At 40.4% G+C, this 26,323-nt stretch overlaps 1 protein-coding gene across 1 annotated transcript in view; it reads right to left on the reverse strand.

The window, feature by feature from the left end:
• LOC111867685 (protein bicaudal C homolog 1) overlaps positions 1-25,495 on the reverse strand; it is a 64,534-nt gene extending 39,039 nt beyond the window's left edge. Inside the window, exon 1 of the mRNA XM_023857737.2 lies at positions 25,069-25,495. Within this exon, the coding sequence (XP_023713505.1) occupies positions 25,069-25,279 (211 nt within the window). The 5' untranslated portion in view covers positions 25,280-25,495. The remainder of the gene's footprint in view (positions 1-25,068) is intronic.
• Between the last annotated feature and the right edge of the window lie 828 nt (positions 25,496-26,323).

Raw genomic sequence — 26,323 nt, forward strand, 5'->3', positions numbered from 1 at the left:
AACATTGCTTAAACCAGCAGTAAAGTACAAGTAATTGGTTACAAGTGAAACTGACAGAAATGAAAATTGATTCGATTTTACGTGAAGAATTGAAGGCCGATAAGAGAAGAGATTATTACTTATAGGAAGAGATAAAGAAATTCGTGTAGATACAAGCTATCATGCAGTCATAAGTCTATGACGAAGATATCGTAAAGACGAGAATCGCATCAATAATTTCGGTCAATTCCCATGTTTGATTCCTTGCCTACCAAGTAACCTAGAAACAAGCAGTGTAGGTGTATAAAAAAATTGAAACCCGAATTATAAATTACACTAGGCATTTAATATAAAAGCTAAAACACAATATATAACACGTTAATAGTAACCACGAATTAAATTAGACTAAAAGAGGAAAATTTTTCCTCGGGAGAATTAGTGTGTTTATTACAAACCTCTAGAAATCGGCAGATGCTATTTGCTGCTGTGAAGCACTTTCATGAAGGGCTAGGTCTTGAAACATTCACACACACACACACACACATTCTCTCTCTCTCTCTCTCTCTCATAGAGCTGAGCCCTCCTTGAGAAGCAGCCAATTCTGCAGCTACTCAAAACTTCCCAGCATTTTATGGAACCCAAAGGTTCATTACAATCTTCACAAGAGCCCTCCTCACCAATTCCTATCCTGCGCCAGATCTATCCAATCCATAACATTTTATTCTATTTCTCTAAGATCCATTTTAATATTGTCAAACCACTTACGCCTTGTTCTTTCCAGTGGTCTCATTCCTTCTGGGTTTTCCAACCAATATCCTATCTGCATTCCTTCTCTCCCCCATTCGTGCTACATGGCCTGCCCATATTCTCCTCCTTGATTGGATCATTCTAATTATACTCGTATACTTATGCTACAAGCCGGAAGGTCGCGGGATTAAGTCCCGATGATATCATTGGATTTTTTCAATTGACCTCATCCTTCCAGCAGCACTATGACCCTGGGGTCGACTCAGTCTCTAAAAGAAATCAGTACCAAGAATATTCTTGAAATATTCTTGGGGGTAAAGGGCGGGCGGGTGAGTAAGGCTGACAACCCTGCCGCCATTTTTGAGACGATTGTCTAGAAAGTGTGGGACCCTCAACGTCTCACAACCCTATGGGCCTCCACGGCCTGTTACAGAGATACCTTTACTTTTTTACATTTTTACTTGAAGAAGAGTACAAGTTATGATGCTCCTCATTCTGCAGTTTTCTCCAACCTCCTGTTACTTCATCTCTTTTCAGTTCAAATATTCTCAACACCCTGTTCTCAAATACCCTCAGTCTATGTTCCTCCCTTAATGTCAGAGACCAAGTTTCACACCCATTCGCAACCACAAGCAAAATTGTAGTTTTGTATATTCTAATTTTTACATTTCTAGGCAGCAGACGAGAAGACAAAAAGTTCTGGACCGAATGGTACCAAGCAATACCCGTGTTCAATCTCCTCTTAATTTCCTCCTGAATAGGTTTTGATTTGCTATAGTCGTTCCCAAATATCTGAACTTTGCCACATTTTCAATCTCCTCTTAATTTCATCCTGAATAGGTTATGATTTGCTATGGTTGTTCCCAAATATCTGAACTTTGCCACATTTTCAAAACACCTGTTGCTTATCTTTATGTCATGATTTTGCCCTGCATTTTGGTGCGGAGACAGCAACATATATTTAGTTTTCTCTGTGTTTACTTATAGACCAACCTTCTTACTTGCGTCAAGTCAAGTTTGTGTGTTTTTATGGTATTTACATTATCACCCAGTAGATTTACATCATCAGCATATACCAACAGCTGATGTGTTCCGTTTAATTTCAGTCCCACCTGGTTTATCTGGCCCTTCCTAGTGACATATTCTAAAGCAAAGTTGAAAAGGAGTGGCGATAAAGCATCTCCTCGTCTTAGACCATTCTGGATAGGAAACTTATCAGACAAATGTTTGCCTATACGGACTTTACTACAAGTTTCGTTTAAACACATTTTAATCAGCATAATTAGTTTCGTGGGTACCCAAACTCTTGTCAGAATATTGTACAATACTTCCCTCTTAACTGAATCATAGGCTTTCTTGAAGTCTATGAAGAGCTTATGTACTGTCTTATCGTACTCCCATTTTTTCTCCAATATCTGAGGAATGCAAAAATCTGGTCTGTAGTTGATCTGTTATGTCGAAACTCACACTGATGATCCCCAATAATTTCATCTATGTATGGACTTAACCTTGAGAGATGAATATTGGATACACTTTTGTATGAAGTTGATAGTGATATCCCCTAATAATTACTACAGTCAGTTTTACCACCATTCTAGTGAGCTGGTACAATAATAGACTCCTTCCACTGATCAGGCAATTTTTCCTTATGCCAAATAGAAGTAATTAGATTGTGGATCTTAGAACGTAATATTTCGCCTCCTGCTTGAACAAGTTCTGCCGGGATTTGATCACTACCTGGAGATTTATACTTTTCAATTTTGCAATAGCAATTTCAACCTCAAAAGGCCTGGGATCAGGTATTAACGGCTTAGATGTGTGCATTTCTGTCTGCCTAACATCACTGACCCTATGTACATTCAATAACAGAGAAGTACTTCCTACACCTATTCAAAATGTTGTGGGAATCTGCAAGCAGATCACCATTCTCATCCTTCACTAAGTTACTGCTAGGCTGGTAAACCCTCTTAAAGTAATTTATTCATCTATACAGGTCTCTAATGTTCTTGTTCTTACTGTTCATTGCAAGCTCATCAATTTTATCTATCAAAACATGGTCGAATTGATAGTGTATCTTCCCATCAGGAGATGTCGAAGTAAAATTATGGATGTTACGATGTGGGAACATCGTACTTTTGACAGTAAGAATTTTTGATGTGGCAAAGTTTACTACTTTAACTCCAATATAATTACTAATCTCATGCGAACTCTCACTCCAAATCGTTTGTTTTTAATAATGTCTTCCCTCCCTACTTTGGCAATGAAATCTCCTAGCAAAATTTTTCATAGGGTACTTCGGGAATTTATATTCTCGTTTTTCATAGAACCTGTCCTTTATGTCATCAATTTTATCTTTCGTTGGGGCGTGAACATTCATAACAATGATATCACACCAGCGACCTTTTAGTATTGTACTATATGATATCCTATCACTAACGACCTCTAACCTCTTAACTGCTGATACGATTCTCTTATGTACGAAAGAACCTGTGGTTAATTCATGATTTTCATTCCCCTTTCCATAGAAAAATGTATATTCTCCTGCTGGTGCGATGCCACCTCCATTCCATCTGACCTCCTGTACTCCTGCTAAATCTAACTTACATTTTAAGATTTCTTCCACCACTGCCCTGAGCTAACCTGTCCTATACATGCTTCTACCATTCCACGTGTCAAATCTCATATCAATTTTCTTTAGCTTAGGTCGTTTATCCAAGGAATCCGTCCAGGTCCGAGGCTTCTTGAGAATTTTCGTAACAAGTTTATTTTTTACGGTGAGGATTTGTTAGCTCCATGCCCAACCCCCCCCCAGTTGGAGGACCACCCCTTGTCGGCTGTCCGCAACTGCTTATTCAATATTCGCAGCTTCCTTCCATAACTGGAGGGCATCTCCTCTATCCACAACCTGAGGAGGCGCCATTCCGTGGTGACAAGGAACCCACCTAACATGGTAGAAATAACGGATATACGTAATAATTCAATTCTTTGTTCATTTACATGCTTACTTAACAAAGCAAATTCAACTCAATTCTTATTTATCTGCGTGCAATCTTAATCTAGAAGCCTATAAAAATAACAATTCAATTCTGGATCATTTATGTGCCGAATCAACAGCTTCAAGGCCAATTACAGACACAACCCAGTGTATACATAAGTAATTACATTATGGACATACACAACATAAAGTCAAAGTCAAATTGCAGGCAACTGCTGGAGAAGAAACACATTAATGAAGAAAAGTAAACCAAAGAATGAAGATGAGGAGAGGTATTTCGTATTCGTATTGAGAGGGGTGGGTTTCCCCATGCACTTAGACCAGGTATTGGTCCATTGTGCGTCCCCCTTTTTAATTTCTCCTGTCGCCATACCCTACCGGTAACGGTGCGTGCCATCAGCTCCCGTAGAGCCAACGAGGTCGGCCCCCGGTACCTTGATGCTTCCCCCATCCACCAGAGGCATTGGAGACTACTTGGGCGGGAACGGCCTGTAATTTAGCTCAGAGGTCTCCTAGAGACATGAGGTTCTTTTACGTGCCGTAAATCTATGACACGGGACACACGGCTTAAAGTCCCTCCCGGAGGACTTGTTCCCTGAATTTTTCCGCCCTTAAAAATTCCACGACCTCCGCCGGGTTTGAACCCGCGTACCTTGAGTCATGATGTGGGAACGTTACCCCAACTAAGAACTATATAAAATAGAGGGGCGTGACTTTGACCCCTCGTCTGCAGTAGTGCCGAGGTCAAGAAAACGTGGATCTATACATCCACTCCCCATACGTCTTCTTGGTGCAGTGCTTAATTAGTTAGGCACAGGGACAATATTACCACATTGACATTTTAATAATAATAATAATAATATCATTCAATTCTTTGTTTATATACGAGATTACTCAAGAGATTGGGTGTACGCGGTAGCGTAGTTGGTTGAGGCATTATGCTATAAGCCGAAAGGTCGCAGGTTCGAGTGCCGATGAGGTGGATTTTTTTTCAATTTACCTGATCCTTCCAGCCGCATTATGACCCTGGGGTCGACTCGCCTCTAACAGAAATGAGAACTAGGAATTTTCCTGGGGGGCAAAGGGCGGCCGGCGCGTAAGGCTGACAACTTTACGGCCATCTGTGGGCCAACTGTCTAGAAGATGTGGGAGCCACGACGTTTCACAACCCTATGAGCCTTCACGGCCTGCTACAGGGACAGCTTTACCTTTAGTCGAGAGATTAGAAGGCACGACGAAAAAAAGTGAACAAAGCAAAGCATTCCTATACACAAAGACAAAATAAAGGAAGTTGTTTCATTTGGACAATAATGAACGTTCAATAACTTCAACCATTGCACAATTTGAAAAAATAACAAACATTAGCAACTGAAAAGCGGCCTCCATAGTCTAGAGGTAACGTTCCCACCTCATGACTCGTGGTACGCGGGTTCAAACCCGGCGGAGGTCGTGAAATTTTTAAGAGCGGAAAAATTCAGGGAACAAGTCCTCCGGGAAGGACTTTAAGCCGTGGGTCCCGTAACGTAGCTTTACGGCACGTAGACTGGTGATCAAACTGGTCGCGGTGCTCCAATAACTAACTAGTTAGTTAGTTATTCTCCAATAACTAACTAGTTAGTTAGTTATTGGAGCGGGTGGGTTTCCCCATGCACTTAGACCAGTATTGGTCCACTGTGCTTCCCTCAATGATATTCTACCAGTCTCTATATCCTGCCGATATTGGTGCGTACCATCAGTCCCGCCGAGCAAGCGAGTTCGGCCTCCACTTGCTTGGTGGTGTCTATAATGCTTCCCCCATCTATCAGAGGCGTTAGGGACTATTGTTGGGCGGGAAACGTCCTTGAATTTGGCTCAGTGACCTCCTTTGGAGATATGAGGTTCTTTTACGTGCCGTAAAGCTACGACACGGGACACACGGCTTAAAGTCCCTCCCGGAGGACTTGTTCCCTGAATTTTTCCGCCCTTAAAAATTCGACGACCTCCGCCGGGTTTGAACCCGCGTACCACGAGTCATGAGGTGGGAACGTTACCTCTAGACTATGGAGGCCGCTAACTAACTAACTAAGTGAAACTCTTCTAGCAGAAGAACTGGTTTTGCTTAAAGAGCAGACACTAAACAAAAAGAAAGAAAAAAACTTTGTTATACAGAGCACATAGGACGTAATTCATAACGAAGAAAAATATGAATAACAACTCAATTGAATCCGTTTCTTCATTCCTTAGAGTTATAACGATATGATTATGATTAAAATTTCGTGAAACCCCAACAAATGATTTAGAATTTACCAAATATTACACTCTCCTACTGCTAATTTCTATCACCGGACTGACCAGTCTGTCTGCAATCTGACCCATTCGCGAATGTTAACGTAATGTACACACACTGAACGAAATTTGTGAAAATCTGCATTATGCCACTGCAGGCAATATATTGATGTACAGCGTTATAACTCCGTATCATCAGTACTATCACTGGACACTACGTTCACGAGAGCTTGAGACGTAGTAACAATACAGAGAAGGATCCAGAAGTTTATCGTGGTCACAAGGGGTGAAGAATATGCCAGCTTTTATTACAATTCTTAGAAACATGAAACATGACAATCAGAAATGTTTTGGTTCCATGAGGATAAATGATGAGTAATGCACGCAACTTGTTACGTGAAACTTAGAGTGACACATATGCACCGGAAATATCAAATCCTTGGAGAGTGACCATTCGACACCCTGCAAATTACGACCCAACGAAAACCCATTTAGTATTTTCTCATATTTCACCGTTGTTATTTTCAAAGAAATTTACATCTCAAACATTTCGACCCTTCATTGCTCTTTGCAGATACACAGTATTTTGATATCGCATGCAAAGATCCAGTTTCATCATAACCACTGCAGTGTCATTGAATTCATTTCTCCGCGGTGGGAGAACGCTGATTGATCTAGTTAATAAAAAAAGAGGGCCGTATTGAGGAATAACTTAACGCACATGAATTCTGTAAATGTTACATTACTGTTATGTTTCAATTCTGGGTGAAAACAGTGGCTTTCAATGGCAGATGTGCTCTATGTGCTTTGGCCAGAGCATGAAGCAAGAAGAAAACAAGGATGTATTACAGCGGTATGTGAAACCACCAGATTACGTTTAAAAGGCCCATGCATAGTAGATAAGACAACAAAACTGAAATTCATCATGAAAGTGGATTTTGAGGCTGTAACTTGAACTAAGTACGTCAAGACAAATATTTTGTGACAACTGTGACGAACCTTCAGATTCCACAATAAATTTCTTTAATAGTTCCATAATTATCAACAACTCACAAAGGCCATATTAAAGGTAATTTTTAACCCTTTAAAGCCCAATGGTTACAATACGTGCTTTCATGTTTAAAACACTTCAATGTGTGTTAACGATTCTCAGAAAAATGAACATTACCCTAAACTGCATTAACAAATTGGTCTTTATAATTCAGACTCTGCGCGTTTCCTGTGGCGAAGAAACTGAATTAAAATAAGCATTTCGTGCTCCGTAGGATTAGAATAAGCCTGTGTTCAGTATCCGTATATTTTAGAAAATTTCAATTGAGGCTTTCGGTCCCAGAATTGAGACCCAATCTAAGTCATAATTTAACCGTCGAAATTTAAGTTTGTTAAAGTATCTTTTGAAACAGAATTATTCTAAAATTTGGCCAAAATTTTATTTTCAAGTCCCCTGGAAAAAAAATAAGAATGCACCACTTCCCACTGTTTACGCATATAGTAACAAAATTTCCGCCTGATAATGTCCATATAAGTCACTTAATATGTAACAAGCTTATTTATGAGCCAGCCAATATCACGTCCAGGAGTATGGGTTTACGAAAATAAGTCACACTTCATTATCTAATCTTCAAGATAGATATCTACACATTAATTACAACTACAACCTGTTCACAGTTCTTCCTTGTCAATAGCAAACTTCCAGCCAACGCGTATTGCGATATATGAATAATTTCGCAAATTGCAAGGACAATCTATTTGAAAACTGATGTATTACGAGTAATATTAGTACATACAGTTAAATGTGACATCTTTAAGACTACACACACAGAACTGATTGAACCGGATATGTGTAAAAGGAGATATCGGTATTGAAATGAAGTGCTACCGACTGCATAATATTCCCAAGGAACAAGGCGGAAGGGTGGGTGTCGCGCCTAACAGATAAAGAACAGTGATTTGGGCAAATGATTAAACAGCATTTCAAATAAAATGTACCAGTCTAATTATGGAATTTTCTACAAATACTGAAGAGTTGAAGAGTTCTATCTTTTGGGATATAACGCCGTGTAGTCCGTTGAAAGTTAACCGACGTTTCGGAGGAACATGTAGCCTCCAGCTTAAGGGTTGAAGAATAAACCAAGAAAAGAATAGCGTGAAAGCAGGTGGCAAGGAGAGCCTACAGACACTGTTCGTATTCCCCTTACAATTCACGGACAATCGGAAAATTTTCAATAACAAAAATATTGGTCACTTTCAGGATGACACGATTCTTTTGTAACTAAGTCTTATATTGGGCCGCGCCATAGCTCAAGCGGTTAATCGCTGGCTTCCTACCGCGGCTGCCCGGGTTCGATCCCGGGTTTGGTCAAGTGGGATTTGTTGTGGACAAAGTGGCGCTGGGGCAGGTTTTCTCCGAGTACTTCGATTTCCCCTGCCAATCTTCATTCCACCAATTGCGCCACAGTCACCCTCAGCTATCATTTGGGGCTGAGACGCGATACTCAGCTCGGTACGGTACGGTACGGTACGGGACGATATCTAATTACATTGCGGTAAATGGAGGTCCGCACACTGGCGCGGTACTCCGAGGAACGCGATATTATCGCAGTCGGTATATCGCCTCGGTATTTCGGTCTACCGAGCGCGCTCGGTAGACCGCTCGGTATCGCAGCGGTAAATAGTCATGGATGCGTCTTTGGAGGAAGAAGTTTTGCTTTTAGCTGTCGCTCTTGATGAAGACGAAGGTGAATCCCGGCAAGTATTTTACTGAACACTAAATCTGCGTAGTTCTTTTCCTCCACATATTCAGTATGCCATATATATGTACAAATATTTACAATTCCATAACGAGTCTCTAATTAAGTATGTATAAGTGATTGCTATGTGTGTTCGTATTTAGGCGAAAGAGACGAATCACTTGGGTTCATGATATAAACTTGTCAAGAGAGGAACTAAGGGAGTTTTATACATTGATACCTCAACTCCTGAAGGACGAAAAACGGTTCTACATATATTTCAGGATGAAAATTGACAGGTTTGATGAAATCCTGAGAGCCATCGGGCAAGAAGGTATCACTAAACAATACACCAATTGCCGGAGGCCTATTCTTGCCATTAAGTGGAGGATTTTTTTTTGAGACCTATAGAACTGAAAGGAGGAAATATAAAACACACTGTATCAGCAGCGTGTTTGCTTCATAATTTTCTACGTCTCAAAAACTGTGATGAAAAGTACAGGGAAGAACTGCTACGAGTGGAGCCACTGGAAGGAGAAATGTTCCCTATCCAGCCTTTACGTCTCCCAAGGGCGGCAAACATTAGCTACGCCATTAGAGAGCGGGTTGTTGTGTACTTCAACTAGATGACTGCCCCTGGAATTCATGTTGGTGAACGGAACTTGTGCATAGCCTACACTAAGAATGCCCACAGTTACTGTATACTTAACCCTATATAAATATATACAGATTTTTCTACTTGCTGTCTCTGTTCATTGTTAACAGCCAATTCCTTCCACTTTCTATCCTTAGCACGTGAATCCTTGTACATCGGACGATGAGTATCGTACAATAAAGCATTTTCTTTGACGAACTCTATTATTTGTTCCATTTGGTTACCCATGTCTTTTCACTTACGTATAGATACTGATTGAGTGTGAGTCATGGCCAGCTGGTTATCGGGTGTCAAAGATTCCCGAGTTCCCGAGTGTCGCGGCTGTGTGCGCGGTCCACTCGGTAAACAGCCGCTCTCGTCCCGAGTGCTATATCGTCCCGAATCGTATCGCGTCTGTGTGTGGGAGCCTTAGTCTCAGCCCACTAGCAATAAGAAAAAAATAGAATGCGTCACCCTCCCTCCCGTAACGCAACTGTAACCTCTGATCCGCTATACAACAAAATTCCAAAATGTCGCATTAGCAACATATCAGATCCGAAGGTCGTATTCTGATTCACGTAGTCTTAAGCACACGTATGAATTCGTATAGACTTAAACACAAAATCTGTTTTATGAAAAATGTATTATTCAAGTATGTCATGTGGGAAATGTGGTATCCACCGGCTCAAAGTACTTATGACATCCATGGTCTTTAGTTCATTTAAATTCTGTGCCCACAGCATCAGGGCACCATATAGGCCTTGAGTATATATCTATAGATTTGTAACTTCTCAAAATGATTCCGTCCAGAAATATTTCTCAATTGAAATAAAGTTGTCCGTTTGCTTAACTAATTAAACATTACGCCATGAAGGCGTATGGGGGAGTGAATGTGTAGATCCATGTATTGACTTCGGGACTACTTGGAGTGGTCGGCTTCACGCCCCGCTCTCTTTGACCCCTGAGGAAACAGACGCCGGCAGCCATTGGATTGGAGGCTGGGCGGGCCCCAGAACAAGTCTAGACGAAGTGGAAAAGAGAAAAATCTAGCTACTACAGGCACTCGAACCGGACTCCTCGGCTATCCAGCCCGTATACAGTAATATTTCACAATTAATCTAAATAATTTCTAAATATTTCAAATTTATCTAGCTGATATGTCAATTTGATGTTTTCTGAAGTAGCTACAGGCAAGTTTCATGACTTCTGAGAGTGGAATATAAAGCTCAGATGAGTGTTTAACGCTTTCATTACTCAAAATTATCATGTATTTCTAAAACTTTCGTCTATAGTTCTCTGACTGTTAGATTTTTACGACAGAAAAATTAAAATTCACTTACGCCATCAAGCAGTGTGAGCTGTAACTGTCCATCGAAAAGCAAATCTAAAGGTTCTTGGGCCTAATGAATGTGCAGTAGTTGGTGCAATGAAAATTGGTAGGGAAAACTTAAGTACTCGGAGGACACACGCCCCAGTGCCACTCATTCATTCACCAGTTATCTGTCAAGACGACAGGGCCACAGTCTCTTCCGAAACAGTTCCTCCATTTAATGCGATCTAGGGCTTTCTCCTTCAAATGAGAACATCCTCTTCTGTCCCTAAAGTCATCCAGCATCTTCTTACGTCTTCTTTCTCGTCTTCTGGTCACTTCTATCCGCCCCTCTATCTTTCCTTTAATAACTTCTTTTAGAAGGCAATTACTGCGTAAGATATGACCAATCCAATTAGCCTTCCGTTTTCTTATTTCGTATAGGATATTCCTCTGCTCACTGACTCTAAATAACCCTTCTACATTTCTCACATAATCGGTCCAACTGATCTTCTCCATCCTTCTCCAACACCACATTTCGAAGCTTTCCAGGTCTTTCTGATCTACGCCCTAAGTGTCCAAGTTTCAGCCCCATACAAAGCAATGCTCCAAATGTAGCATTTCACTAGTTTCTTTCTCAAATTTAAGTCAAATTTGCTGGTAAAAAGATTCTTCTTCTTGGTAAATGTAGCTTTTGCCATGGCAATCCTGGGTTTAATTTCACAAGTACACCTTCCATCATCTGTTAACAAGCTACCCAAATATTTAAGACATTTCACATTCTCCTGTTGTTTTTGATCTATCTTTATTGTGACTGGGGTTGGTTGTCTCGAAATTTTCATTACTTTCGTTTTTTTCCACATTCATTTCCATGCCATAGCACCTTCCAATTTCGATTAGTCTATCAATCATACCCTGTAGCGCAGTTTCTTCCTTGGCCATTAACACAATGTCATCTTAATATTTCACAGTTTGAATAATTTGCCCTACTAATTTGAAGTCTCCAAGCCCAACCAGAGCTTTCTTGGTAAGGCATTCGCTGTACAAGCTGAACAAAATTGGTGATAGACAGCATACTTGTCGAACTCCTCTTCCAATCTTCACATTTATTGTCTCCCCTCTGTCCAGTCGCACTCTAACTTTAAGTACAATTTACTAATCAATCTTCTTTCACACCAATCGATACCTGTTTCCTTTAGGATCTGCATTAATTTGGTCCAATTTACACGGTCAAATGCCTTCTGCCAGTCTATGAAGCAAACACACAGTTCTTCATCTATCTCCAAGATTCGTTCTGCTATAATTCTCATCATCCCAATTGCATCCCTGGTTCCTTTTCCTCTTCTAAATCTAAACTGATCCTCTCCAAGTATATCCTCTATTTCCCTTTCAATTCTTCTTTTAAATATCTTTGCTATTAACTTTGCTGTATGTGCCATAAGGCTTATTGTGCGATTGTCGCTGCATTTTGTAGCTTGACCATGACTGTAGGGGTTCAGTTGCAAAAACAATCTCTGGTCATTGTCCTCGAATTGCTTGGCGTCATGGAAGAGAGACTGGAGATAAACCGCGGTCCTAAAGTGACTCTGACTCTGAGAGTTGACAGTTGGAGCAATGACTCAATTGCGAGATGGTCGCCAGCCGGGAAAGGCATAAGCAGAGGACATTGCTAGGATCCGTTACCATGAAACAGCTAGTGAAAACAAACTGAGAAGACTTAGTATGTGCTGTAGTGAGAATAAGGGTGCATGGATTAGCGAGAGAGTTATAATTACCTGTAGTTACCATCTGTAAGTGGTCAATAAATCAAATTACCAATCCAAACCCCATCTATAGTCACAATCATATACGTGACAACATATTCTATAAGGCAGTATTATATATGAACGAACGAAACGAACTCTGTGGTTTTAGTCCGCAAACGAACTATACTGACCGAGCGGCCGCCGCTTGTCGGCGAAGTCAGTGCCGACTTTAGCGAGTAGAGGATGTCGCGTGGTCAGAGCAACGAATCCCTACGGCCGTTAATTTCAGTTTTCTAGACCGGAGTATATATTAAAACCCAAATAATTAAAATTTCATGCCTGTTCTATTTCTTTGCTTTCGAAACTATTTTACATTTTGCATTGTTTTTTCCCGTGAAATGTTATAGTTTTTGTTTTCGTCGTTGAAATTCTCATGTTAAAGCAATTTGCTATACAAGCCTGCTGACTGTTCTGTGAAGGTCATCTTCTGATTCAATGAAAATAACCTGATCATATTGTATTGCATCGGATTGTATTCAAACTGTATTGGAAGTCTTTAGACGGCCTCTGTGATCTAGTGGTCAGAGTTCCTGGCTACAGATCCAGAGGTCCTGGGTTCGATTCCCGCCGTTAACAGATTTTCTGTGTAGTAGTGGATCTGGAACGGGGTACACTCAGCCTCGTGAGGATAATTGAGGAGTTATTTCAAGAAAATAGTTGCTCCGGTCTACAAAACAGAGATTATCGGCCGTGGGGATCCGTCGCGCTGACCACGTGACACCCTCTATCCACAAAAGTTGACACTAACTTCGCCGACAAGAGGCCGTCGCTCGGTCGGTATAGTTCGTTTGCAGACTACAGGCCACGGAGTTTGTATTGGAAGTCTTTGGTTAAAACGTCTTTTCACTGTCTAACGACTTCCTCAACAAATATAAAAAATAGTGCTGGGGGCACTGGACTTCCTTATTGCCAACAGATTCTCACTTGTCATTTTTTAACCTTACCCTTTGTTGTGTCTCACCTCGACGAGGTGAGAGGGTCGAGTACCCAGTGACTCCGGTGACATACAAGGGAAGCTCATAAGAGGAGAGGAGGAAATTAAAGTAATCCACGACGGGTAGATATGGTTCGACAGCCGTGTAGAAGGCAACATATGTAAGGTTGGTGTTCCGACAAGCACAATGCAAGTTTGGAGGCAGCGAGGTGGGAATCCCACCATCGAACTATTCTTGCGTAGCGCTCATAACGCGGGCAACCTTCGAGATAATTTCCGGACACATTACATTAAGATAACTATTTTATACTTTTCATTTAATTCTTTATTCAAATTCAAAATACGCCAGTTAAATCTGAACTCTATGTATTGGCTAACAAAGCTTCCATTGAAATAAAAAATAAACGGAACATAATGTTTCATTCATATATTTAAGAAGATTACTTTATTCTCAACATATATAAGCATCATGACTAATATTGGAAGCTCTAATAAACTTCTAATTTTTGTGGAAAATGGAGGTAAACATTATTTTGAATTCTGTTACGGTTTAAAATATACAGTCATCGTGAACACGTCCTTGAACACGCTGTGTAATACTGTCAACAGCCTCGCTGTTTATGAGATAAATTTCTGTGGTATGTTTGAGAATCTAGTCAGGTTTGAGTTCTGGGACTTGGAGCTTGATAATAGTAACTTCTGTCCTTCCAACAAACGCATGATCACGTGTTCTCAGCACCAAATGAGAGGTTGATCAAATGATGGACGAAATGGGAGGGACATGTAGCACACACTGGAGAGATTAAAACACATATACAATTTAATCGGAAAACATAAAGTGATGATACCAATCTGAAGACCTAAATGTGAAAGGATAATATTGTTAACATGTATATCCGTTGCTAGGAAAAGCTAGGTAAACATGTTCCCTCGAAGAAAAATTCTTGACCAACAATAAGAAAACGGCTTTCCATTGCTAAGCAACGAGCAGTAAACAAGTTTCTTCAACAATTGATGCCGTTTTTTCTATGTGGTCCAGGCCGAGTCTATATAAGAAGCCGCGAAGACTCTTCAAAAGGGCGTCCGCGAATTGCACATGGCATTCAAAATTCCATACGTATATGATTACATAACAAAATTATGCAGGCAACAAGCAGAAGTCATACAAAATCATGATAATGAGAATGTTCGCAACATCGGACAAGGCGAAGCCCGACACAGAAAGTATAAAAGGCTTAAACTTGGCGGCGGTCAGGCACACGACCGTTCAAGTGACTAGACTGCCGTGGTAGCAAATTATACTAGAAATAGGGCATAATCTGCTGTACTGAGCCTGAACTGACAGAGATCTTGTATATATTGTACACAGAAATAGGAATTAGGATTAAATTTGTAAATATATGTAAATACTGACAATGGACTTACTAACACAGACTATGACTGATAAATGACAGACCCGACCTCTCGTCAGAGAGGGCGCCCCAAATGAACAGGACAGTAACTTTCATATAAGAAAAAAAGAAAGATAAGAAAAAAAAATCTGGTCATGAGCCCCAGTCGGGGCTCGACACCAAGACAGACGGACTGACTGACCGTCAGTCGCAATGTGACTTGGACTTCAAAAGGGTTTCGTCAAGAAAACGCCGTTCAAGGTCAACACAGCAGTTGCTGTGTTGACCTTGAGGCTGTTATAATTCTTTGTGTGTCATAGACACAGCAATCTTGAAAGTATAATAAAAAATTATAGTTGCGATTTGTGAAATTAACCAATAAATCGAGTTATCAAATCCGGAACCCATTATTTACTGTCGCGTTACCAGGATACACGCGACAATATTAAAATGTGTTTAAAGATGTGAGAAGAGCGGATGTGGAATGAAATCATCTGCCACAGGATAGCAGACCTTAGGACGAAATGTTCTGAACATAGAAATGAACTGTTGGGGTTCATAAAATGTGCGAAATTTGTCGGCTGTCTGGGCATTTTAGGGCCCTGCTCCATGGAATTTGATGAGTGGAGATTTTGTTTTGCATCCTCCTGCCACGCCATGTCTATGTCTATCTCTCTCTCTCTCTCTCTCTCTCTCTCTCTCTCTTGGATACCAATATTCTACTCACTGACGTGCTGACACACCCCCAACCTATGTTANTGACAAATGTGGCGTTTTCACTACTATGTAATAAACCGATGCCACTCACAGTGGACACGCGGTCTAAGGCATAAACTTTCTTCGCCCGCTCAAACTCTGTGATCATGGGTTCGAATCCCACTTGAGGCATGGATATCTGTTTGTGCTGTCTTATGTGTAGGTAGCGGCCTTGCGACTAGCTGATTCCCCGTCCAAGCAGTCCTACCGACTGTGTAAGAAGACCAAGAAACTGAAAAGGCGGCCAAGGTCCAACAAAGGACTGAAGAGCCATAGATAGATAATAAAACGATTGAAATGAAGCAGAAACAATCAGTCAGTTTTATTATAGCAATCACACTGAAAGTTTCAGTCTCTTTTGACCATCACAGTGTGTGTAATAAAGCCATAAAGAAGTTAAGTTTTATGCTGAATTATATGATCAAAATGGTTCCATGTTTCAACATCATAGATTAATCGATTACCAAACATGCTAATTAGTACACTAGGAAAATACATTAATAATAATCAACGAAAGCGATCACATGAAAAACCGACCAAGTGCAACCAACCAAACCACGACGTCACTATATCTTCGCTTCGTTATATATTTACAAAAGCAGTAACCCATCCAGCCAGACACAGCAGACTACAACACAAGCGAATACTGCTTCACAGTAATAAGTTGGGGCTGTGAAATAACTTAACTTAGTGCACAAAATACTCTCCACTACATCATAAAAATATATAAAGGCGCGTCCACATTACTCGTGCTCGTCGGGAGACCCGTCTTGCTTTTACTTGTGCTCGTAAACATTCGTCCACACTACTTCGGTTGCTCGCCAGGCTTCGGTGTGTGAGGATGCGTATATTTACTCGTAGTGTGTATAGGCTGTAGTCGTATTTTAATTTATTGGCTATAGTTTTTAAATTAAAAATTTTAAATTTGCTTGTCTCGTGACTTGTCATATCGTCCGCATTACTCGCGAGCATAGCGAGTCACACGAGCACGAGCAGGAGTAATGTGGACGAGCCTTACGGGCAATAAATTCGCAAGAACACAATGATACACAAGTTCATCAACATCGCACCGTTATAAAAGAAACTACACACACAATTTGAACCAAATCCACAGTCACACAGCCCACACCGCTACGACCACCGTCTAGGTTAAAGGCAAAATTGCTTCTGTCCTTAACTAATTTAGCACTATGTCATGAAGGCGTACATCATCTGGATATTATTTTATATATCTATATTCTATGCACATTAAGACCTCACTAATTCAGGCTAATTGGGAGCGAACCCTTGTCCAAATTAGTGTAAGTCCGAAATATATAAGAACTACTAAAAATATGTTCAGGGATGTTATGAAATGGATACAACTTTATCTTGAAACTTAAATTGTCAAGGTAATGTGGGAACCTTAACGTCTCACAACCCTATGGGCCTTCACGGCCTGTTATAGGGATAGTTTTACTTTACTTGCTACATGTTTAGTATTACTGAGGCCGCTTTTTGAAATGACCTTATTTTGATTTGCGTTTCTCTTCTGTACTCTTCTTTGACTACATCCTTCCTCACTGCACTCAGCATTAGGTAATATCTGTTGTATTGTGGGTTAGATTCCATAAAACTGACGACTTCAAATTTTGTTTCGCTTCTGAAATTATCGCGAATTCCGTATCAGTGAAGTCCGAAATAGTTAGGTTTCTCTGTATATGCATTTAAGTATATTAATTTTTATAGCAAAAAAAGTAAAGCTTTCCTTGTAACAGGCCGTGAAGGCCCATAGGGCTGTGAGACGTTAAGGGTCCCACATTACCTAGACAATCGGCTCACAGATGGCGGTAAGGTTGTCAGCCTTACGCGCCGGCCGCGCTTCACTCCCCAGGAAAATTATTTAATTAATTCCTGGTACTTATTTCTGTTAGAGGCTGAGTAAACACCAGGGCCTAGTTGGGCCGGAAGGATTAGGTCAATTGAAAAAAATCCGGTGATCTTATCGGGACTTGAACCCGCAACCTTCCGGCTTGTAGCATAGTACCTTAACCACTACGCTACCGCGTACCCCAATTCTATGGTACTGCGTACTATTTTCGTATATTCATCTCTTACCACACAATTTTCAATCTATGACGTTGAACAATGTATCAATTTTAATCACATAATTCAGCATACAGCCTAATATTGTTTTATTCATACACACCCGATGATGGTCGAAGCAGACCAAATATGAACTTTGACTGCTATAATAAAACTGTTTGTTTTTGCTTGATTTCAATAGTGTTGTTATACTTAGTCAAAAATCCACGTTTTTTACGGTACAAATTACCAAGCTATTACGGATAATGCATTCACTGTGCCACATTCTTAAGTTTATTCATTCTACTAAGCTGCAAAATATATTCAAATCGTTAGAAATCTCCGAGCCGAATATGAATAATATTTTATTTTAAAAGAATTGGCCTAAATACTTTTGAAATCTAGACCTAAATGATTACATTTAACATTAAGTCCTTTAACGGAAAGTTATCAGCATTATTTGATTAGTGATTAAGGCTCTGTACCAACTTCCCAGTTCAGATACATTACAATGCATTGCCTCCTACGTCATATTCAAGTCCGAAGTATAAACATGCCCCCTCGGCATGTTTAAAGCTTTCCTGGATTCTTCCTGAAAACAGCAGCACTGGGCAATAAATCTTACATCATGTCGGAAAGCCACACTTACACCTAATGACACCAGAACGTCAACTGCTGAAGAAAATCGCCTAATGAGCAGCTTCATAATTTCCACTCTTCACCAAATATTACGGTGATCAAAACAAGGAACATTGGTTAATGTTCAGCAGCATGTTAATGTTGCAGCATTCTGCTGCATCAATATTACTGTTCTGTACACATATATTTCCCTCTTAAATGCAACTTCTATTTCCTGTGTCATATCTTATCTTACTACGATATGTTTCGGCCGTATATGGCCATCATCAGGTATCTGAGAGTCCTTCTAAAATTTCTTCACTCCATTATCTATGTCGTGCCACACGTCTATAATCGATGTTAATTTTTTAAATTATCTGTTCCTAGAAAAAATTAATATTTTTAAAAGTTCATTAAAATATATCCGTTAAAATTCTGCTGCGTTGCAAAGGGTGTCACGGCGTGGATGTTGTGTGTTTCACATACGAGTATATATCGGTGGATGTTATGTGCGCTGTATAGCCATGTCTGCAGTTGTCTATGCAGTGTTTATATTTCCATGTTATATCGGCTGTGGTGCCTTATCTAGACACAACTGCCTATTGGGTTCGTTGTATTGGTGCAGTATCCATATGCCAAGATGTATATGAGAAAGAAACAAACGTTACATTTAAGACGGTAATACAAAAAGGAATATTAGATTGGCAGGACATGCAGTACGAATGAAATAAGGAAGAAATACATACTGGCATTTAGTCTGATAACGTCGATATGCATATATGATTTGCAACTTGAGTGGAGACTACAATGAGGTCTTCTCGAAGAACGGGATGTACGACGGCAGAGATGAAACTCCCATTTCTTCCGCCAATATAAACACAGAGATAATTTAATATTACTTAAGTGTGAAACCCCCTCGTTGGTGTCTCCACCTTATCGTGGTGAGGGGGTTTGAGTATGCCAAGGACCCTGAGAGCTATACCAGCAGGTAGCGTAGCTACTGGCAGGGCCTCCCTTGCTGGACAGGTCAAAGGGTAGGCATCAGACGAAGAGAGACACCAAAAACTGATGCCGGAAGCAGCATCATCAGCAGCGACTTGAAGCACAGAACAAATGATGCTCGAGATGGTTCAAGTTCGTATAGCAACAGGCGTGACCACGGCTGTTGTACTGCGATGTGGAAAGCATATGGAAAAACTACCACATTATCACTTTTCCTGGATAGTCATCTGACTGATTACTGATAATCTGATAGTACAAAAATTAGATGCAACGGTCTACAGTTAGGGTTGAGGAGGGGGCGGGGGGTGTATGCAGGTTATCATTCACTGCGGTTGAATGATGATCGATCCTGCTTCCTGTTTGGAGGCTACGGATTCAAATCTCGGCCAGGACATAGTCTATGCTGATAGATACTTTAATATTTCTCAGTCACACCAGTTAGATCCAGGAATAGCGTCTCAAACAGGCCACGACCGCTAACTTCCACGTCCTTTCTAATTCATCATTCTCCAATCAAAGTACCGTATGATTATGTATATACCCTGAGCTACTCACCGAGACGTTAAATAGGCAACGAATTCATACAAAACGGATCCATTTACGTGGCACAGTGTTTTCCCTTGAGAAAACAAATTTCTCGTAAGGCATAAAGGAATCGGCAGGGTTATGGGCCTCGCCGTCTCAACACCCTTTCCAATACATCTTGCACTCGCTGTGTTTTATTTTAAAGCGTGCTTAGAGCATTTTGCTCGTTTTTACTGATGATAATAACAGAGACATTAAAAACCTATCTCAAATAATGAACTAATATTTAAATGTAAAGTTTTGCCAGTAACAATGCAAATATCACGTTCTGCAAATAAAAGACAGACGAATTCTGAGGAACATTCTAGTACACAACCCCCCCCCAAAAAAAGACGATGAAACGTAAGGCGCCTACGGTTCAGATGGAGGGATCAACACATTCTTCAAGAGGACGCAACAGACCAAGCATGAGCTTATCCGTAGAGATGATGAAATTTTGTTGATTATAACATAATGCTGTCTATAGAGCCTGCTGGTGTTATATTGGAGGGGTGGGGGAGACTGGGAAATGAGTTCACTTGGTTTGATGGAAGCGAGAGTGGAGAAGAAGTTGAAGACTCCTCATTTATGGGCAGCTGTTTGGTTTTCAAAGTGCCTGAAGAAGACAGCTGAGGTTCAGGTGATTCAGTGTTTCCATTTTCCTTAAATAAGAAAATCAATGGTGCTTCAGAGGTTTGCGTTTTCATTTCTTTTATAATTTAACTGTAATAGTGCATGGCTGCTAAAATATTTTGTCATTTTTCAACTCCGATTACTGTTAGGACCATCTTCCTCTGGGATAGCAAGATATTCCTCAACCGGGCGAACTGCCTACGCCAATCTTTTTGCTTGTGAGCGTAAGCACATTTCAAACTTAGCTGTTCCCTCATCACCTTGATGTGGTAATATTCCTCCTCGATTTGAATTAAATCCTCAATAGAAAGTTCCTCTTTGCGCGAGTTTAATGGTTCCTACATGTCTCTACATTCACTTCAACAAAACCTACTTTATTCGCCAATCCCACAATGCTTTTCGGGTTTTATACACATCCTTGATTCAAACCGCGTAATTTTGAGGAAAAGTCAGCGAAAATTAAAGGAACGGTGCCAATACGATAACCGCGTAATTCCAAAAAAGCTCTTAAAATTAAAGCAGTGTAAACGGACAAGAGACTGCGTTGCGGATTACGCTAAATGCTGTGGGGCGAATATAAATTTTATTCAATGTGATCTGCAATTTTCTAGCATATGAAACTCAAATGTATCTTACACAATTTTCTAAAAAACGCTCGTCTTACAGATTTTGACATATGTTAACATAATACAGACTTTATCAGTTTTGTTTAAAACTTTTTTTTTCAGGTTGGTTATTTAACGACCTTGTCACTAACGGAACTATACAGCGACGATTATATTGTGACGCAAGACAAAACGAATTATGATTCGTGATATCTGTGCCATTATTATTTTTGCATCAATACATTTGTATCGGCAGTAAATGAACATCAATACCAACGAAAATATACCAAGGAAAATATTATTCCTCAAATTCAAGGAAATTTCGTATGTTTACTGAGCCCCCAGTTCCATTAGAAACGTCTGTTAGTGATCGTTACGTCTACCAAGAATCCAGTTCATATCTTCACAATCTCTTTCACCACGGAAATTTTAATACAATTTTCTCATCTATGTCTAGATATCCCGTTTGGTCCACGTTCTCTTGCCTTGCGTACTACAGTTTCAGATGTATTCCTTTTTCCTACCTGAAGTCTTACTTCTACCACCCATTTCATCAATCTTGACTTTCTCGCCCTGAGAAAATGAGGCAGAAGGACATACTGTGAATCCCCTCAATATAATCCATGTCTGAAGCTTGTATGTTTCGTCGACTTTTCAAACAATTACAGGTTTCTGTCACCTGCACCTTGAACCACGACGTCATCATTCGCCCTCCTGCCAACTTAACATGTGCTCATGCATTCTCTGACTGGACATTCCATTCCGTTATTGTGTTACGTATAACTGGTGATTGTGGTGTTCGGTTAGGACTCTTATTATATATAATATATAAGTAGCCGAGATAGCGTAGTCGGTATAGCGACTAGCTACGGGCTGCACGACCGAGGGGTCTAAGTTCGAGACCTTGTAGGGGTATGAATTTTCTCTTCTCCACGTCGTCCAAACATCTTCTGGGGTCCACCTAACCACCTACCAATAGTTACCGGGGGCTCTTTCCCCGACGGTAAAGCGGCCGGGGCGTGAAGCTGACCATTCACCTCCAGTTAGCGTCGAGGTTAGGAAAATATTGATCTATATATCGACTCCCCCATACGCCTTCATGGTATAGTGTTTAATTAGTCAAGCACAGAGACAACTTTACTTATATATATTACTTTAATTGCAGAACTATTACGACGTCAACGAGTGTCCGGAAAATGCTATCTCGTATACTGTGTTCAGCACATCAACTCAATGACGCAGCCATATGGTTTAAACTAAAGCGACCAGATGTCCTGTTTTGGCGAGAGAAGTCCCGCTGTTCCGACAAAGAATATATAGGCCGCCAAGCAGTCTTAATTTTTCCAACAGCACTAATTTATTTTAAAGTTACATTATTACTATCATTTCACACATTATTGTTCGATAAGAGCAAAGTGCTGGTTCGCATGTGCACTGCAGTACGGCGTAGTGAACACTCAGTCCCATGCGTCACGTCGCGATTATTTATCATTTACACAGTTTCAATCGTTTCGTTTCGTTTCGTTTCGTTTCTGGGAGATTTGAATGCAAAATTTTAAAAAAATATAAAACTTGGAGCTGACAATATTTATGTCCGTCGAGAAGCTGAAGAATTTGATATTATATTAAACAACATGTAAATTAGGACATAAAAATTCTCCCACTTCTGGCTTTGTACTGATATTATCAGGGTTTTATTATAGCAATGAAAAACTCGCAGACGTCGCTAATTCCGTTTATGACATATTTTTGTTTTATTTAGGAACATGGCATACGAACCCTAAATTACTGCGAACAAATGTATTCATCTCTCAAGTACAAAATATCTGCTTCGAAATGTGTCGACGCCGAGCACTATATATATATATATATATATAAAATATGTCCTGTCCTATAATCATACTCCTGTTGCAAGTCGAAAGTTAGTACTGTGACCATGGCTACAACAACAATTTAAAAGCCTATTCGTCGAATTGAAAAGAAATGGGTAACAATTATACATAACCTTCTTATGGCGGCATATGGATTCCGGAATAACAACGGTTCTGTTAGTCCAGGTTCAGGTCTTATGGAATATCTAGGAACAGAAAGGCTAATAGTACTTCAAGAGTACAAGAATAGTAACTCAACACGAATCCTGAAAATCTGTTTTACGCAAGACATCTTAATCTCTGACGCAAATAAAACATGGCAGCTGATCAAAACTGTGAAGCTCATGTTAATCTTAAAAAGCAAATAGCATATCTGCACAAACGAAAATGGTCGATGCAAAAGAAACGCGAAGCAAGAAAATGGCTACCAAACTTGTAACTACGTTATCACCGAATCACTTCCGGCCAAGAATATAATGGAGACGACAATTCGTATGCGAAAATAAGCAACTTATTTATCTCGCAATGTAAGTCCCTAAATGAGGTTGATGGCGGTCCTACATATGTTTTACTGACTCCCACTTCATTTTATTCACTTACATATACAGTAATACTAAAATAATATATGATCATGTGTCAACGGAATCTATACATGTTACAGAGAAACATTGGCAAATGCACTATGTTCTGTCCGCCATCATTCCGAAAATTTGAACGTTAACTGGACGATCTTATTAACTTACTCATGGAGCTGAGCCCTTATTGAGGAGAAGTCAAATCTGCAAATACTGAAGAATTTCCCAGCATTTTATGGAACCCAAAGGTTCATTACCGTGTTCACAAGAACCCTCCACTGGTCCCTATCCTGAACCAGATCAATCCAATCCATACCATCCCATCCTATCTCTCTACGATCCATTTTAATATTGTCCACCCACCTACACCTTGGTCTTCCCAGTGGCCTCTTTCCTTCTGGCATTCCCACCAATATCCTATATGCATTCCTTTTCTCCCCCCCTTCGTGCTCCGTGCCCTGCCCACCTCATTCTCCTTCACTTGATCATTCTAATTATACTTGGAGAAGAGTACAAGTTATGAAACTCCTCATTATGCAGTTTTCTCCAACCTCCTGTCATTTCATCCCTCTTCGGTCAAAATATTCTCCTCAGCACCCTGTTCTCAAACACCCTCAGTCTATGTTCCTCCCTTAGTGTCGGAGACCAAATTTCACACCCATACAGAACCACCGGCAAAATTATTATTTTGTATACATGTATTCCTATTTTTTATGTTTTTGGACAGCAGACGAGAAGACAAAAGCTTCTGGACTGAAAGGTAGCAAGCATTGCCCGAGTTCAATCTCCTCTTAATTTCCTCCTCAATCAGGTTTTGAGTTGTTATCGTCGTTCCCAAAAGTCTGAACTGTGCCACATTTTCAAAACTTCTGTTTCCTATCTTTATGTCATGATTTTGGCATGCATTTTGATGACGAGACAGCAAGATATACTTAGTTTTCTTTGTGTTTACTTCTAGACCAACCTCTTTACTTGCGTCAATTAAAGTTTGTGTGTTTTTCTTTATGGTATCTATATTATCACCCAGTAGATTCACATCATCGGCATAGGCCAACAGCTGATGTGTCCCGTTTGATTTCAGTCCTACCTGGTTTCACTGGACCTTCCTAATGGCATATTCTAAAGCAAAGTTCCAAAAGGAGTGGCAATAAAGCATCTCCTTGTTTTTGACCACTCTGGATAGGAAATTTACCTACACGGACTTTACTATACGTTTCGTTTAAACACATTTTAACCAACCTAACTAGTTTAATGGGTGATCATATATTTTAAATAAGAGTATTGAATGGACTTAACATCTCGTCTTACTGCAACTAATCGCACACTCGATGAGGGGATCTACACACTGCGATTAATTTCTAAATGACTCCATAAATATTTTCATTTTGGATTCCATTTGGACATCTCTGATGTCGCATTTCGACAAAGGTCAAAGGTTATACACGAAGAATAGCTATACAACTCCCTTTCAAAAAGATTTAATGGGACACGTTTGTTACTTGAGCGTTTGTCTTGAGATTATATTGAAGAGTCTAATAAGAATCTGCATCTACGAAGGATGACGCAATAAAACTATTCAAAATAATTCATACCTAAAATCATGTGTTCCAGTTTTCGTCTATCAACACGGAATCGTTCTTCATAAAGTTCGTCGATTCCCGACAGGCCCAAAGTTGCGGCGAGATCCCGAAGGTTCTCATTGCTTCCGCCGTAGCTGCTCCCTTGTCCAGAGAAACTCGTTCCAGCAGTTCCTCCATCAGATACCTCTGATAAAGCATCGGAACCTTTCTGATCAGGGTGCATTTTCCTAAGTCGAAAATATTTACAAACTTTTTCCTTTTATCTTCACAGAATAGCAAACCGGTTGAACAAATTTCGGAGCAGATCCGACCTTTTTCATCGACTTCGCTGGAAACTGCACGTGGTGTTCTAGGCTACTGTCACCGAGTCATGGAAAACGCCCCTCACGTCCCCTTGCTCCACACAACGGTACTGCTCGTGAATGGAAACAGACTGATACCGCAGTGATTGCGTTGGTAAATGGCTCCAGTCCTGGCAATGCTGCACAGGCGCATTTCGTCATCTGCACCTGCACCGCCCTGCCACCTAACCTCCAGCGCATTAATTACAGAAAACAGATGAATTCAAGAATTTTTACCGCTGATGCATTAAATCACTACAAGACGGGAGTTCTTGTAAGGATCGCATTTCCAGTAATTGCCGATCACCGTGGCCTCGCGTTCTAGGGCATGATCTCCCTCCGCTCGACCGGGCACTGGGGTCGTGGGTTTGAACCCCACTGAAGGCAACGATGTCTGTGTGCGTTTATTCTGGGTGTAGGTATCGGCCTTGCGACTAGCTGATCACCTGTCCAAGGAATCCTAAATATTGTGTATAAGATAAAGAAATTGAAAAAAACGGCCAAAGTCCAACAAATAAGTGTAGAGCCATTGATAGGTAGATCGGAGAAACAATGGGAAAATGGGGCACTTGTGAACATAGCTTTTCCACCAGAATACATGTGAACCCCGGGACCCTCGACATAACTGCGCAGACTCCACAATCCGAAGTTTCTAGACCCATCCATCTATAACAATACATGAAATCCTAATTTTGGATTTTGGACCTATCCAACGGATTGGAAATGTCATGTTAAGATAATTTCACCAATGTTTAATTGGTGAGGAAAATTTGCTCTCCAGCAAATCGTCGTTTCGCATCTGTAGCTCAGCAAACGGAGATGAGTCCTTCTTGAGAAGTCGCCGGTCCCCCAATATTTTATGAAACCCGTAGGTTCATTACCGTATTCACAAGAGCCCTCCACTGCTCTCTATCCTGGGCCATATC

This window comes from Cryptotermes secundus, unplaced genomic scaffold, assembly GCF_002891405.2.
Source record: "Cryptotermes secundus unplaced genomic scaffold, Csec_1.0 scaffold931, whole genome shotgun sequence".
NCBI classification, from domain to species: Eukaryota; Metazoa; Arthropoda; class Insecta; order Blattodea; family Kalotermitidae; genus Cryptotermes; species Cryptotermes secundus.